At 41.3% G+C, this 16,507-nt stretch overlaps 1 protein-coding gene across 12 annotated transcripts; it reads left to right on the top strand.

Moving 5' to 3' along the window:
* Positions 1 to 523: 523 nt before the first annotated feature.
* taf1 (TAF1 RNA polymerase II, TATA box binding protein (TBP)-associated factor) lies at positions 524 to 16,497 on the top strand. 12 transcript variants are annotated; one of them, XM_056397562.1, is made up of 42 exons: positions 524 to 810; positions 3,153 to 3,267; positions 3,493 to 3,616; positions 3,702 to 3,818; positions 4,034 to 4,156; positions 4,464 to 4,705; positions 4,824 to 5,039; positions 5,142 to 5,384; positions 5,467 to 5,710; positions 5,837 to 5,968; positions 6,055 to 6,222; positions 6,368 to 6,495; positions 6,808 to 6,915; positions 7,043 to 7,216; positions 7,324 to 7,497; positions 7,653 to 7,757; positions 7,846 to 8,046; positions 8,129 to 8,270; positions 8,453 to 8,509; positions 8,690 to 8,820; positions 8,919 to 8,999; positions 9,103 to 9,252; positions 9,344 to 9,463; positions 9,724 to 9,899; positions 9,989 to 10,221; positions 10,331 to 10,538; positions 10,896 to 11,067; positions 11,263 to 11,474; positions 11,642 to 11,750; positions 11,836 to 11,934; positions 12,031 to 12,208; positions 12,338 to 12,405; positions 12,511 to 12,633; positions 12,779 to 12,871; positions 13,007 to 13,091; positions 13,213 to 13,280; positions 13,561 to 13,677; positions 14,039 to 14,146; positions 14,363 to 14,458; positions 14,834 to 15,056; positions 15,276 to 15,447; positions 15,628 to 16,497. In XM_056397562.1, exons 2-42 carry the CDS (start codon positions 3,154 to 3,156, stop codon positions 15,848 to 15,850), a joined length of 6,057 nt encoding a protein of 2,018 aa, XP_056253537.1. In that variant the 5' UTR covers positions 524 to 810; position 3,153; the 3' UTR covers positions 15,851 to 16,497. The 12 variants fall into 12 exon arrangements, with proteins under 12 accessions (XP_056253537.1, XP_056253540.1, XP_056253539.1 ...); XM_056397565.1 differs by having other exon boundaries at positions 4,461 to 4,705; positions 5,837 to 5,944; XM_056397564.1 differs by having other exon boundaries at positions 4,461 to 4,705; positions 9,989 to 10,215.
* Positions 16,498 to 16,507: the final 10 nt, after the last annotated feature.

The raw sequence follows: 16,507 nt of genomic DNA, 5'->3' as shown, positions 1-16,507 counted from the left end.
CACTTGATTTCAGGAAACAGCGCTGCTGTTGTGAGATTAACAACATCTGCAGACGGTCTTTCTTCAGAAGTCAAAAGGTTTTCACTATCCAGCTTCACCTGAGGGTGCCCTCAGTCAGTAACCACATTCATTAGATGTTTATTTAGCATATATATATAGCTAAACTTCCATTGGGAGTGATGGCTGCACTTAGTAGTTTGAAAAGGCCACTGAAGCGCAGGTAAAAAGTTATAGTTAGAATGACAAAACACAACCTGAACGCTGATCTACAAATAAAGATTGTTATTATTGTTTAGCCTATATAAACATTTTATGGAGTGATAAGAAACAAAACTAATCTAAAATTTAATATAGCATATATTCCTTTGAAAGACTGCGGCCCTCGGCTGTGTATAATACATGTTGCCAAAAATGATGTCTGGATACTGAATAATTCGCTTCACTGTAGCAAATTCGACAGTTTACTACGTCAGAGGAGTACCTGAACACGTCACGTTGTCCATCCGGGTCACTTGGAGTTTCCGCTAGCTAGCACCAGTCAGTGATCTTTTGCAGTGTGTGACACACATAAATAAAAACAAGGTTTATGCTGAAACCAAAAATACATTTGTGGGGTTTTTCTATTGGCCTCACAAAGCAGACCGACGGACCGGGGGAAATATGTTTACAAAATAGATTTTAGTTAACGTATTATAAGTTATTTTTTGTAGCTAACATTGAGCTAACTTACTTTGAGTAGGGTTAGCATTCAGTAGATATATCAAGCTGGATAAAACCAAAGCTTACGAATCTGAATAGGAGTCACGCAAGGTAAGTGCATGTTGCATTTATGCAATTTCTGATATTTGGTTTTCACTATATAACGGTAGGTAGTTAGTTAGCCAACTTTAGCCAACGTAAGTAGCGCCATATTTCTGTGCAGCATAGCTAATGTTAACGTTATCAGGGTTATATGTTATAAATCTTCAGGTCAAAATTATCAGTGAATTAGTTCACAATGAATTAGTTCACAATGAACTAATTCACTAATAATTGAGATTGAGATTGAATAACGATGTGACGGTACGTACACAACAAACAACTAACAAAATTTACAGTGTTAGCTACAATGATTGCCCATTATTATGATGCAGAAATAAACACTAAATCAACGGTGGGAAAATACTGACAACAATTCAGGGGCAACTTTAAGTAAGGCCAGTCCAGATGTCTGATTTTCCAGTCAGAAATTAAGATCAGAACATCTATGTGAGAGGAAACCAAGACAAGAGCAGGATTATCATACACCCACAAAAGAGAAAAATTCATGGCCATTTCTAGGTACAACATCAAATCACAGAAGTTGCACTGTTTAAAGACATATTTGTGTTTACAAATACATACTCATACAGTCCAGACCAAAGGTATTTATTTCTTCTTCAGGATCTGTGCTTCAGCACACTCAATTAGAAATAAAGTAATGGATGCTACATAAAAAGTTCAGATGCTTTGTATCTTCCCTGGTGTTGCTCTCCCAAGCCTTCACTGCAGTCACCTTCAGTTCTTACTGGTTGTGGGTCTGTCAGCCTTTAGTCTGGTCTTTAGCAAGTGAATGCAGCTCAATCAAATTGAAATCAGGTGATTAATTCGGTCTAAACTCGAGGATTTTACACTTCCTTACCCTGCTCTTTGGTTGCTTTGGCTGTAGGTTTAGGATTATTGTACTGCTGAATGATGAATAGTTGTCCAATGAGTTTTGATGCATATGGCTGAATCTGAGCACAGAATGCTCCTGTATACCTCTGTATACCTCATGTTGCTTCCATCAGCGGTTAAATCATAGCCACATGATAACCACTACTGTGTTTGACAATTCAGGTGGTGCCTTTTGGTCATGAGCTGTTCCTTTTTTCGCCAGACTTTCCTCTTTCAATCATTTTGATAGAGGTTGACTTTTATTTCATCAATCTATAGAACTTTGTTCAAGTACTCTGCCACTTTCTTTTTGTATGTGAACTTAAAACTGCATCTGCAACTAAATCCTTAGATGTTATGGTCCTGAAGTCTTGTCTTGATTGTTTGTAAGGAAATATGTAACCCTACATGATTTTGTGGTCAAGAGTTATGCTCCTCAGTTTACCAGGTTGTTTGTCATTTTTTCACATAGGAAACTATGCGCACCCACCTGCTTTTCTAGAAAGTACCCATCTATTGATTTTGTCACAACAATAACCTTTGATATAGCTTCAACAACTCCACCTTAATCTAACTAGAAACTCTCAATCAGCTCAGAGCCATGTGTGAGCTCTTTTGTGCATAAGCTAAGGTTGAAACGACACACAACTCCTCAAGTAACATTCTGTAGTTCAGCAAGCAAGCAAGTAAAGTTTATTTGTATAGCACTTTTCCCAAGCACTAGTCACAAAGTGCTTCACAATCAAAATTAATTAAATCAAATCAAAGAATTAAAATCAAATTCATCAAATAAAAAACAAAAATAAACATATGAAAAACACATTTAGGACACTGGTTAAAAGCATAAAATAACACATTTTCTTAAAGCCTGTCTGAATAGATGGGTTTTCAGTTGCTTTCTAAAAGAGTCCACAGAGTCCAAGGATCTCTGATTTGGTGGGAGACTATTCCAAAGCTTGGGAGCTGTTGACTAGACAGCACAGTCACCCCAGGTCTAAGTGTCTAGTTACTTCTGAACCCTTTGAATTTAGGCACTATGTGTTCAGGGCTGTGTGTTACACATAGTTCTTTGTATTTTGATGTAAACCTACTCAAATAAAAGCTGAAACTTTAATGTAGTATCCATTATTTTATTTCAAATTGAAAGTTAAAGCACAGAACCTGGAGAACAAAACTTGTGTAACTACAAATACTTAAAGTCTGCTCTGTACATGCCAAAATCTCTCTCATCTTGTATGAGATAAACACAAGACAACTTATATTTGGTATAGTAATAAGTTTTCCGAGCAGAGATTTGAACCTTGATTTAGCCACACCAGTTGATACATAAACAGTATGTATGGATGCAGTATGGATGCATCACTCATGCATGATCATTCAGGGAACACAGTGATGTCTCACTAATGTTGAAAGTCACTTAGGATAAGAAGATGAACCAAATGCCAATACTGTCAATGTTATGTCTCATGACCCTTCAGGATGTCAGACTCTGACAGTGACGAGGATCAAGATCGACCATTCTCTCTAACGGGCTTCCTCTTCGGAAACATCAACGAAGATGGGCAGCTAGAGGATGACAGTGTTCTGGACAATGTAGGTGTTTTAAAGATAGTTTCTACCACAACATTTAAGAGTAATTTTAATCAGTGTTATTTTGCATTGCATTTAAAATAAGATCATAATTTTCTATTGGAAATTATTATGCATCATATCCAATGTACAATATGTACAATGTAGGATGCAATTTTTGATGATTAACTCCTCAAACCTGCTCATTGAAATGTTCTGTTTTGTTTCTACCCTTTTTCCTCACCCCAGGAGTCCAAAAAGCATCTGGCTGGTTTGGGTACTCTGGGTCTGGGCTCACTCATTACAGAGATTACTGCTAATGAAGATGGTGATCAGGAGGAAAACAGAGACTCTAGTAGTGTGGATGCTGAAGGTAAGGGCAAATATATCATGGAACCTTGCATTAATGTAGCCAGAAACAGGATGGAGTAACATTTTTGATATTTTGCCTCATTCAGGTTGGGTGAAAAGCACTGAGGATGCAGTTGATTATTCTGACATCAGTGAGGTTGCTGAGGATGAGACAAAGAAGTACCGTCAGGCCATGGGGTCTTTGAAGCCCAGCAGGAAAACAGGTGATCATTTTATAGCTCCCAAGAGTCATATTTATTTTAGTTTTTCTTGCTTACATTATTTTGTCTTATGTTTTATAAAACTTATTTGATTTTTAAAATTAAAAATATTTTTATCTTTAGAGAAATTAAAAAGGATTTTACAAATGTTACATACTTTTTAAATTCATTTTTATTCTTTTGTTTAATGTAAACCTTTTGATATTCCTTAATCCTAGATGATGAGGATGACTATGATGCTGACTGTGAGGATATAGATTCTAAGCTTATGCCACCTCCACCACCACCAAGTCTCCCTACATCTGCTAAGAAAGATGAATCCTCCTCTCAGACCACAACTGGTAAATACATGCTTACTCATAATTAGTCCCTGGGGAGGAATTGTGTTTGGCTCACCCCTTCCACAGATGTTTGCTGTTTACTGAGCTGTAACTTAGGAGTCTGTAAGAAAGTGAATTTGCCAAGGGTACTTCATGAGGGGCAATGTTATTGTCAAAGGTTTAGATAGCCTCTGAAAAACAGATTTTACACTTTATTATGAAGTAAATTCAATAGCAGATCAGACTTGGTTCAAGTATTGTAAATCACAAATATCTAATGACTAAGTTTGATTGTCTCTACTGCTGCTGTGATCTGTCATCCTAGTAGTCGGGGAAGAGGGCGATGGCATCATCTTGCCCTCAATTATTGCACCATCCTCTACGGCTGATAAGGTTGACTTCAGCAGCTCCTCTGACTCTGAGTCAGAAACGGACCGTCCCGGCCAGGGCTCCGGGGTCGGAGGATCCCCAGACAGGCTCAACCTCCCTCTTGCTGGCATCATGCAGAAGGATGCTGCCAAAGCACTGCCAAGTGTCACAGAGCTTTTCCCAGAGTTTAGGCCTGGAAAGGTAAAGCATCTTCACAGGCACTGAACTTTATCATTAGGCATACCAAAGGTTTATTTTATCATCATTATTTTAAAATCATGGAGTGCACTGACACCCGTTCTCTCTGCTGTACTGCTAGGTGCTTAGGTTCTTAAGGCTGTTTGGTCCTGGAAAGAGCATGCCATCAGTCTGGAGGAGTGCCCGTAGGAAGAAGAAACGGAAGCACCGGGACGCTCAGCCTGGCACACCTCCTCCAGAAGGAGAGCCCACAGAGCAAAACCAGGAGAAGAAGTCTGGATGGATTTATGAGTATGCAACTCCTCCACCACCAGAGCAATGTCTCTCTGATGATGAGGTAAATCTTTGTATGTTACATGCTATATCAAGCTCTCATAATATCACCTGCTACTTAAATAACTGGTATTCAATACTTTACATGCTTTTCTGCATTATCCAGATAACCATGATGGCTCCAGTAGAATCTAAGTTCTCACAAACTTGTGGTGATGGGGACAAGGAGACCGAGTCTCGACCTAAAGTAGCAGAATGGAGATATGGTCCAGCCCAGCTCTGGTACGATATGCTAGGCGTCCCAGAGGATGGAAGCAGTTTCAACTATGGCTTCAAGCTAAAAGATGAGCAGTCCAGTGAGCCTCAGATTCAGGAAACACCTAAAGAAATAACCGAGACTGTTCAGGAGGTACGCAGACATGAACACCTGTAGCCATCACAGTGAAATTATACTGATTGTGTTACTGATATTGTGTGTGATATATCTGTAGTTTCAGAGGCAGGACGACAGCAATGATGACGGTGATAATCATGATAATGATGATGGAGATGAGGACAGAGCTGCCCTTGAGAACGAGCTCTTCCTGATGGTTACTCAACTGCAATGGGAGGATGATATTATCTGGAATGGGGAGGACGTAAAACACAAGGGTACAAAGACTCAGCGAGCCAGCCTGGCAGGATGGCTACCTTCTAGTATGACACGCAACGCCAATGCTTACAATGCTCAGCAGGGTAAGATGCCAGGAAAAAATACACAATTCTAAAATTGTTAGTGTACAATGGTAACTGATGGTGAAGCAGCATGCTGTAATATTTCATGTGGGTAAAGGAAATGTAATAAGCTTTTTAATCTTACAGGGCTGTCAAGAAGTAATTCGCAATTGGTGCCACCTACACCTCCACCCATGCCCAAAATTTCTTCAATCTCTGGCTCAAAGCGGGAAAAAAACAACCATGATAATCAAGGTGAATTTATTTTTGGGTCAAAATGTAAGTAATCGGTTCACCAGACCTTTTCACCTTGAGCTAATTTCTCATTGTTTGTATTGTTTTCATTTGTGTTTTTTCTTCCGCAGCCTCTCAGGAAGAAGACTGTCCTTGGTTCTCCATTTTTCCCATTGACAATGAAGAGTTAGTTTACGGACGCTGGGAAGACAACATTATTTGGGATGACCAGGAGATGGATCACATGCTCATACCACCTGTTCTCACACTGGATCCCAATGATGAGAATATCATTCTAGGTATATAAAAAAAAAAAAAAAATCATGTCGTTAGGCTGCATGTTCACTTTTGTTCTGCTTTATTCAAAATTGGCACCTTACACCTGCTAACCCACATCTGTTTTTTTTTCTTTTATTGTGACACCTCCGAAACTGTTTCTTGTAGAAATTCCTGATGAAAAGGAGGAAACAACGTCACATTCCCCATCAAAAGAAAATAAAAAGGAAAATGCAATCAAAAAGAGCCGCATCCTATTGGGAAAGACTGGGGTGATAAAAGATGAGCCACAGCAGGTATAATGCTTTATCAGGGCAGGGGAATAAACATGTTTGATGATGAGAAATGGCAGATAAAAAGTAGTGCTTCTTCAATGGAAATATGGGGCATTTGAAAATCAGAAGTGGTAAAATATGTGTCTAATAAGGAAGGTCAAGGCTACATAATGAAGCAGCAAATATGTTTTTAAACACTAAATTTTAGTTCCGTTTAACCACCATAATGTGTCAGCAACAGCTATGACATTTTGGACTCAAAATTGTAGTTAAGCATTGCAGTTGAAAATAGAAAAGGTTTGAATGGCATCACATTCCTTTCTCTCAATTCAGAACATGTCCCAGCCCGAAGTGAAGGACCCCTGGAACCTTTCCAATGACGAGTTCTACTATCCCAAACAGCAGGGCCTGAGGGGGACCTTCGGCGGAAACATCATTCAGGTCAGCAGCCCCTGAAAATAAACATTGTGATGGAATTGTGACAAATAATATAGAGTGGACACACAGTGCCATGACCTGTGAAATGTAGAATGTCATGTAATTTGATTGACTTTTGTGTTTTTAACAGCACTCCATCCCGGCACTGGAGCTGAGGCAACCCTTCTTCCCCACTCACATGGGGCCCATGAAGCTTCGCCAGTTTCATCGGCCAACTCTGAAGAAGTACTCATTTGGAGCATTGGCTCAGCCAGGTCCTCATGCTGTCCAGCCGCTGCTTAAACACATCAAGAAGAAGGCCAAGGTGGAGCCCTGCTCAGCACAAGCATTATTATTCTTTGAACACACAGCTGCTTTTCTTCCATTTCTGGATCAATGTCAGCGGTGTATATGTTAATATTTTTTGTATAGATGCGAGAGCAGGAACGGCAGGCATCAGGTGGAGGAGACATGTTCTTCATGCGAACACCACAGGACTTGACAGGTAAAGATGGAGATCTGATCCTGGCAGAGTACAGTGAGGAATACGCCCCTCTGATCATGCAGGTCGGCATGGCCACTAAGATCAAAAACTACTACAAAAGGGTTAGTCTGGTTTTTGTTTCTCACTCTCACAACTTTGCATAGGCCTTTAAAAATCTTAGAATGCTGTAAATAGCATTTTAGAAGTTTTAGAAACTTACAAGAAAACTAACAAGAGTTGTTAGACTACATCATGGTGTTGTTACTGTATTCTTCAGAAACCTGGAAAAGATCCTGGAGCACCTGACTGTAAATATGGAGAGACTGTGTACTGCCACACATCCCCTTTCCTCGGTTCTCTGCATCCTGGACAGCTGCTCCAGGTCAGCACCGTCAATATTCAGATTAGGTATTTCTCATCGCTCGTATGTTATCATGGCAAATATGTGACATGTATTATTTTTTTCTTAGGCGTTTGAAAACAACCTTTTCCGTGCTCCAATCTACCTGCACAAGATGCCAGAGACTGATTTCTTGGTTCTCCGAACACGACATGGCTACTACATCAGAGAGATTGTGGACATTATTGTGGTTGGTCAGGAGTGCCCCTTGTTTGAGGTTCCTGGTCCCAACTCCAAACGAGCCAATACCCACATCAGGGACTTCCTTCAGGTATGTTTAATTTACTGACTTCTTCCACAAACTTTAGCTGTTGCTGTTGCAAATGCTGAACTGTCATGTCTGTATTCTGTAGGTGTTCATTTACCGCTTGTTCTGGAAGAGCAAGGATCGGCCCCGGAGGATCCGCATGGAGGATATAAAGAAAGCATTTCCTTCACACTCGGAGAGCAGCATCAGAAAACGACTAAAACTCTGTGCTGACTTCAAACGTACAGGTAGCTCTTGCTCATTCATTAAGTCTGCACCCTGTATTTTCACCATTCAGTGATCATCAATGTTGTTAGACAAAAACCTAACCTCGTTGTTTTGTATCAGGGCAATGTTGAGGTTATAAAGAGATACTGTGCTGTTTGAAGCTGCATGAGCTCAGCAGTGTGTGTGCACCTTGACTTGACAGATAGGAATCTGAGCAGGGACAGAGATTTTTACGCCTACTATGGATTTTATCCTGAAGGTAAGACGTAGTCTAAGGACAGTATGTGGACACGGGATACAAATGTTCAGTATTTACATAAGCAAATCAAGCAAGGGTTTGGAAACATGGAGAACAAGATTTGGTTTTGCTTATTCTACTGCATTCTGTGATCAAGAGTAAGATGGCAGGTAAGAGAACATTTCCTTGTCCACATGCCAGGGATGGACTCGAACTGGTGGGTGCTGAAGCCTGACTTCAGATTACCTACAGAAGAAGAGATCAGAGCCATGGTGTCTCCAGAGCAATGCTGCGCTTACTATAGCATGCTGGTGGCCGAGCAGAGACTCAAGGTAACAACCATGTTTCACACTAAATAACTTGATTCAGATGATTAAGATAAGTGAGTTTTGTGTCCACAGCTTCACTATAAGTTATTTAACTCCTTTAGGATGCTGGATATGGTGAGAAATCCTTCTTTGCTCCGGAAGAAGAGAACGAAGAGGACTTTCAAATGAAGATTGACGATGAGGTATTGATCCAAGTGCTTCCCAATTATGAAGTTAAGTGTTCTGGACTTGAGTTAACAAAAAGCAAAAAGACTTACACCACGCTGATCCTGTCTCACATCATAGGTGCGCACAGCTCCATGGAACACAACAAGAGCCTTCATCTCTGCCATGAAGGGGAAATGCCTGTTGGAGGTTACAGGAGTGGCTGATCCTACAGGCTGTGGAGAGGGTTTCTCCTATGTCAAAGTGCCCAACAAGCCAACTCAGCAGAAGGTCTGACTGGTTAAAGCAAAATTCTGCCACTCCATGTTCTGCTTTGTGTAGGTACAAAGGGTGAAAACTTTGGTCCTGTGTGGTGTTTCAGGATGACAAAGAGCCACAACCTGCCAAGAAGACGGTGACTGGGACAGACGCTGACCTGAGGAGACTCTCACTGAAGAATGCCAAGCAGCTGCTGCGCAAGTTTGGTGTTCCAGAGGAAGAAGTAAGAGCATGGTGATATGCAAAAACATGAAATTGATGTAGAAAAGTCTAGTGAGACTAGAGAATCCCATGTTTGATCTGCAATAACCATGACAACCACTAATCACAACAATGGATAACTTAAACTTGTCCATTCTCCTGTTTTTTTTTGTTTTTTTTTAATCATTCTCATTACAATATGTATGTAAGAAAAGCATGTGACTCTTCTGGTATGGTATGTTATGGTTTTTAAAAATGATTGTGTGTTTGTATGTGTGTTAGATCAAGAAGCTCTCTCGCTGGGAGGTGATTGACGTGGTCAGGACCATGTCTACAGAGCAGGCACGTTCAGGTGAGGGACCCATGAGCAAGTTTGCCAGAGGGTCTCGTTTCTCTGTTGCTGAACACCAGGAGCGCTACAAGGAAGAGTGTCAGAGGATCTTTGACCTGCAGAACAAGTGAGACTCTTATTTAGAGCTATATTTGTTATTAGAAATTCTGTCTGAGCACACTCGGAGTCATTGTCCTTGTTGCACTCCCTCCACAGGGTGTTAGAATCGACAGAGGTGCTCTCCACGGACACAGACAGCAGCTCAGCAGAGGACAGTGACTTTGAAGAGATGGGGAAGAACATTGAGAACATGCTGCAGAACAAGAAGACCAGCTCCCAGCTTTCCCGTGAGAGAGAGGAGCAGGAGAGGAAGGAGCTGCAGAGGATGCTAATGGGCGAGGAGAGTGACCGTGACAACAAAGGACGCAAGGAGCGGCGCAAAGGCTTGTGTACTTCTCATCCTAACTTCTCTCCATTCACTGACAACACGTGTTAACTGTGTAAAGTTGAAAAATCTCATGTCTCTCACTGTAAACATTATTTTCCTTCACTCTGTAGCCAGTTCCTTGTCCACCAGCTCACACAAGGACGACGATACGTCCTCTGTCACAAGCCTAAACTCTTCGGCCACAGGACGACGGCTGAAGATCTATCGCACCTTCAGGGATGAGGACGGCAAGGAATATGTCCGCTGTGAGACAGTACGCAAGGCATCAGTCATTGATGCCTACACCAGGATCAGAACCACCAAGGATGACGAATTCATGTAAGTCTCTAATCAAACTTGAAGCTTTTTTATCTTTACAGTTGTATTTGATCCTAGCTGTGTCTCATTGATGCAATAGAGCAACATATGTTTGAAAACAAACATTTGTTATATCATGTATTTACATTAAAGTAGTTGGCAAATACATACTTAAGTGTTAGTTGTAATTGTGTACCATCTAATGTTAACCAGCAGGTCAGCATAATGTTGGATTCTCTAATTGAGATTAATGGAGCTCATTAAGCAGAAAGCCAGAACCTTATGTCGTAGAAATGCCTCTAGATTAGGTGCGTTCAATCACCACAAATGAACCAGTGGATGTTAACCAGCCAGTGATGGTTATATTTGTGGCTGCAGACGAAAGTTCGCCCTCTTCGATGAGCAACACAGAGAGGAGATGAGGAAGGAGCGCAGACGTATTCAGGAGCAGTTGAGGAGACTGAAGAGAAACCAAGAGAAGGACAAGATCAAGGGACCCCCAGAGAAGAAGGCCAAGAAGGTCAAAGAGAGACCAGACCTCAAGGTAAAAGTAAGCTTGCTGATTCAATACTATACTCCTCTCTCCCTTTTTTCTTCATTAGCTTTTTAATGCCCAGCTAAATGAAAACCTCGGGCCAATTAGCTTTCTTTTGGTCATTTTGTAGTGTTGTTCTTTCAGCATTGTCATCATATAGCACAAGTACGTTATTTGTCGTGTTCCTTAATGTTTGCCTCTTTTCCCTAGCTAAAGTGCGGCGCATGTGGAGCCATAGGACACATGAGGACCAACAAGTTCTGCCCACTGTACTATCAGACCAATGCCCCGCCTTCTAACCCAGTTGCCATGACAGAGGAGCAGGAGGAGGAGCTGGAAAAGACCGTCATCCACAACGACAATGAGGAACTGATCAAAGTGGAGGGCACCAAGATTGTACTTGGCAAACAGCTCATTGAGAGGTAGTGGATTGTCCTTGTTCTTCCTGCCTTTATCATTTTCTTTACCTATCAGAAGTGCAGACTTTTCTAAACGGGATCTATGGACAGCAACAATCCCTCAAAAGTATTTCAGAGATTCTGAGTCAAAACTATTCCCTACAGTTTGTAACAATTTTTTTCTCTTACAGTGCTGATGAGGTCCGCAGGAAGTCTTTAGTGCTCAAGTTCCCCAAGCAACAGCTCCCACCAAAGAAGAAAAGACGTGTAGGCAGTGCTGTGCACTGTGACTATCTCAATGTAAGCAATGACGGTATACAGCTTGTTTTAACACTTTTTGAACTCAGTACCTTTAGCTGTTGTTTTCCATTGTTTCTGTTCACAGAAACCACATAAGGCCATCCACCGCAGACGCACTGACCCCATGGTGACCTTGTCTTCTGTGCTAGAGAGCATCATCAACGACATGCGCGATCACCCCAATGTAAGATCAGTGATGAAAACACTCATTCACCCCAACATTTCATTGTTCCCATACAAAGCTCTGCGGTCTTTTACTACCTTCACCTCTTCTACGTAGACATATCCATTCCACACACCAGTCAACGCCAAGGTTGTGAAGGACTATTATAAGATCATCACTAGACCCATGGACCTGCAGACACTGAGGGAGAATGTACGCAAACGGATGTACCCGTCGAGGGAGGAGTTCCGTGAAGCAGTGGAGGTTATCGTCAAAAACAGCGCCACCTACAATGGTACAGTTAAAACAACATATTTAACAAAAGGCTCAAAAAGTGAGTCATGTCGTACTGAGTCTTCAGTAAGACTTTTATTTTAAGCCTGTAGCAGCGTGTCAAGATGGCTTTCTGTTTTTGTTTCACCAGGGGCAAAGCATCCGATAACACAGGTAGCACAGTCCATGCTGGACCTGTGCGATGCTAAACTGAAGGAGGTGAGTGTGAATACAACTGTTTTGTCTTATTTCACCACTTCTCGTCATATTGTTTATTTTCATTTACTCTGAAACCTCTGTATGTATGTATGTGTGTGTGTCCAGAAGGAGGACAGGCTGGTGAGGCTGGAGAAAGCCATCAACCCACTGTTGGATGATGATGATCAGGTGGCCTTCTCCTTCATCCTGGACAACATAGTGACCCAGAAAATGATGGTGGTTCCTGATGTGAGTCACCTCTTCTTAGCATTTCTTTACCACAGTCACTGATTTATTTTTTGATCAGGTTAGATATTTTTTTAATACCTGAACAGGTTGCATTAAATAAAAGTAATGATCTGCAGCTCATTCTCAATCCCTCCCCTCTCTGTAGTCATGGCCATTCCATCATCCTGTCAACAAAAAGTTTGTGCCTGATTATTATAAGGTGATTGTAAACCCCATGGATCTGGAATCCATCCGCAAGGTGAGGGTCATACAAGGTGTAAACATTGAAACAAATATCCTCATTTGATAAATTATTATAAATTTAAATCAGCAATGCAAAGAAATTTAACAGAAAATGTTCTTCTTTGTCTCTTTGTATTTCATGGATCAACAGAACATCTCAAAACACAAATACCAGAACCGAGATGCCTTCCTTTCAGATGTCAGTCTTATCCACACCAACAGCATCAAGTACAATGGTAAATAAATTAACATCACTGTTAACCAAACCAAACCTCTGCAGTCAGCGTCCCTTAAAAACTGTGTGAGTAACATCAAACAGATTTCTAAAGTTCAGTAACAAATACTTGTCTTTCACAGGCCCAGACAGTCCTTACACCAAGACAGCCCTGGATATTGTCAATGTGTGCAAGCAGACCTTGGCGGAGGTATGTTGAGTCTGATTCTGTGGGTTAAGGGGAAGAATCATGACTATTTATGCAGTGAATTACACTGGGCTGGGATTTAACATATTATCAGAACACCTGCAAAGCAAAGCTGGGAACAGTGCAAAGGGATTTTAAAAGTGAAAATCTGTTGTTCTTTAACACTGTATATCTCTTTTGGGTCAAATTTGGAAAATTACAACAGCAAATATATACCAGCAGTATTTTCATGAGCAGGAAAAACACTGATCAGTGTATGAATTGCCTGTTTTTGTGTTTCCAGTACGATGAGCACTTGACCCAGTTGGAGAAGGACATCTCGACTGCTAAAGAGGCAGCTCTGGATGCAGCAGACTTGGAGAGTCTGGACCCAATGACTCCAGGGCCATACACACCACAGGTAGGAGAGCAGCGAGGACTCTGTTTTTATTTACTAGCTTGGCAATTGGTGGTTTCCAGGGTATCTTTCCACATTGACAATAGACTTAAGGCCTCTAGCTGTTTATGTGCCACACCAGGTAGTCAAAGCTTTTCTGCGTACAGTAGTATCCTTGCCACACCCTGCAGTGTTCTTCCTCCCCTAGTATTTTTTTTTCTCGTTCTCTGCACTAACTCTCCTTTCTAGACTTTCATGTTTCCTCTCTACAATGTACTTTCTTCACTGTAGTGTCTTCTTTCTCCCAACCTGTTTTTCTCCTTCAATCCCACCGTCTTGTCCTGTCTCTCCATTTGTGTGTGCCACTCTGTGTGGGGTTGGCCAGCCTGCTGATCTGTTTGACAGCGGGGCTTCAGGGAGTCTGCCCAGAGAGCCCAGCAGCCTTTTCTCTGAGGGACCTCTAGTGGTTGCTCCAGAGAAGAGAGGGGGGCAGGTATGGAGAGAGACAGAAATAAGGCTTGCAACCACATGCCACCTCTCCTCAAACTATCCTCAGAGCACCAGGCCTGTTTACACACTTTGTTGTACCTTATGTACAAGCTCTTTCTTATAAAGAACATTACAGATAACTGATGAGAATTGTTATTTTGCTTCTTGCCTTCGTCATTTGGCAAGGGCGTTCTCAGACTTTTATGGTCCTATTTCTCAGGGACGCCACAGCAGAAGACCTGGGGAGGAAGAGTCAGATGTGGACATTGAAGGCTTTGAGGAGGAAGATGATGGCAAACCCAAGACTCCTGCTCCTGTAGGACATTGATTTTATGAAAATTCATTGAGTTCTTATGAGGTCACCACTGACGTACATGTATAAATGAATGAAAATGCACCTTGCATATTTATATAAGTATATATATATATAGTACTATATCAGAATCCCCTCCCTCTATAGTCATTCCACTGCAACAAAGTAGACACATACATCCTCACCCTGAAGCAACTGATTGTATTGGGGCGATGCTTTATTAACAAATTCAGGAAATGGGTTTAATTCTTGCACAGTCTTAGGAAATGTGTAGATATGTTTTAACTAATCATTATTCTTTGATTGAATTTTATCTACATAATTAATTTGCTTATGGCTTTCTTAATTGCTTCTCGTTTGTCTGATCCATGTCTGTAGGCAGAGGATGCAGAAGGAGATCTTGAGGACGAAGATGATGAAGAGGAGATGTTACTGCCACCTCGCAGACGGGTGCACGACCAGGAGGAAGAAGAGGAGGAGGAAGAAGATGATGAAGGAAGATCGAACCGCCCTGCCCAAGCCAGCGTGCTGTACCAGGACCTGCTCATGTCTGATGGAGAGGATGACGCCAGTGAAGAGGAGGGCGACAACCCTTTCTCCTGTAAGTCCACCTGAGGTGGAAATGGGGTCTTTTAAAACAGGACATGTTCACAGCTAAAGTAAAGAAACACAAGATCTTATGGAGATGAATATGGAAAAATTAAGTGAAATGTTCTCTTAATGGCATAAACATGGCATAAATGATCATTAATCATTCATATGTGAAGTCTATGTGCTTTGTGTTTGACATTTATGCTGATGCGTTGTGTGTCCCCTCCAGCCATTCACCTGTCGGAGAGCGGCAGCGACTCTGACAGAGAGGTGGATGTGCGACCTCCACCTCCACGGAGAGCTCAAGAGACAGCACGCATGGGTATGGAGCAGGATGAGAGCATGATGTCATACGATGGTGATGGACCTGATGAGCCTCACATGGAAGACAGCAACGTCAGGTACAACAGGCCCCGGAGTGAATACTACTAACTACTCTAATGCTTAAGAATAGATAAATTATATTATATTAGTGGACGCTTCCTTTCTGAATCAAATTTTAAAATGTTGTCACATGCATTGCTATATGCTGATGTAAGTCTTTAACACCTCTTTCTGACTTTCTCTGTCTCCTGTATCAGTTACGGCAGCTATGAGGAGACAGAGAGCCGCAGTCAGATGCAGCCTTCTAGCATGGGAAATGGAGAAGAATACGGCATCAGTGAGGAGGAGGAGGAAGATGAAGAAGATGAAGCACGGAGGAGAGGACCAGCTGTGCTCTCCCAGGTCCAACTAAGTGAAGACGAGGAGAGCGAAGAGTTCAGATCTATCGGGGGAGACAGCGACATGGACTCTGACAACTAGTGAACTTTTTTGTTGTTCTTTTTGTTTTCTATACACAGTATCAAGGAAACATTGTTTTAAAATCGAGAAATTCAGATTTCTCAGGTAAATATTGTACATTTTTCTAATTTTGTAAATGATGGTTTATGTTTATAGCTTTCTTATGTACTGTTAGCTCTGTTGTGCCTCTAGGGTACAGCACAACACATTCTAAATTTCAATTTGCCTTTTATATGTGCATCATGATGTATTTTGACATGGCAGTTTGTGTTTAGTTGTTTTGTACTGCTTTAACACATTCATATCCTGCGCTCATAAAAAGCTTAGCAACTCTGTTGGTTCTCCCCACTGCCAATTTAAAAAATAGAATAAACTGAATTACAGGCACCATCTCTTTTTCTCAGATTTTTTAAGAAAAATCTATTTGTATATGTCTACATATTCCTCTAATCTGTCTACATTGGGATGAAAGATGCACAGCACTTGTGACGAGCTCAGGTTATTTTGTCATAAAAGCGACGAAAGTGCAACAGGTTTTGTGCTCAAAGTGCATTTTGTGCAGGTGTGACAAAACACAAGGCTTATAATATCTCAACGAAAGAATAAAACATGACTGAGTTGTGTTATAGGATGTTACCGATAATGATTAAAAAATTTGAAGTGTTGAAGTGTATCATA

Source organism: Seriola aureovittata, chromosome 15, assembly GCF_021018895.1.
Source record: "Seriola aureovittata isolate HTS-2021-v1 ecotype China chromosome 15, ASM2101889v1, whole genome shotgun sequence".
Lineage (NCBI taxonomy): Eukaryota > Metazoa > Chordata > Actinopteri > Carangiformes > Carangidae > Seriola > Seriola aureovittata.
The sequence above is the reverse complement of the archived record's forward strand: the minus strand, read 5'-3'. Positions and strand labels throughout refer to the sequence as shown.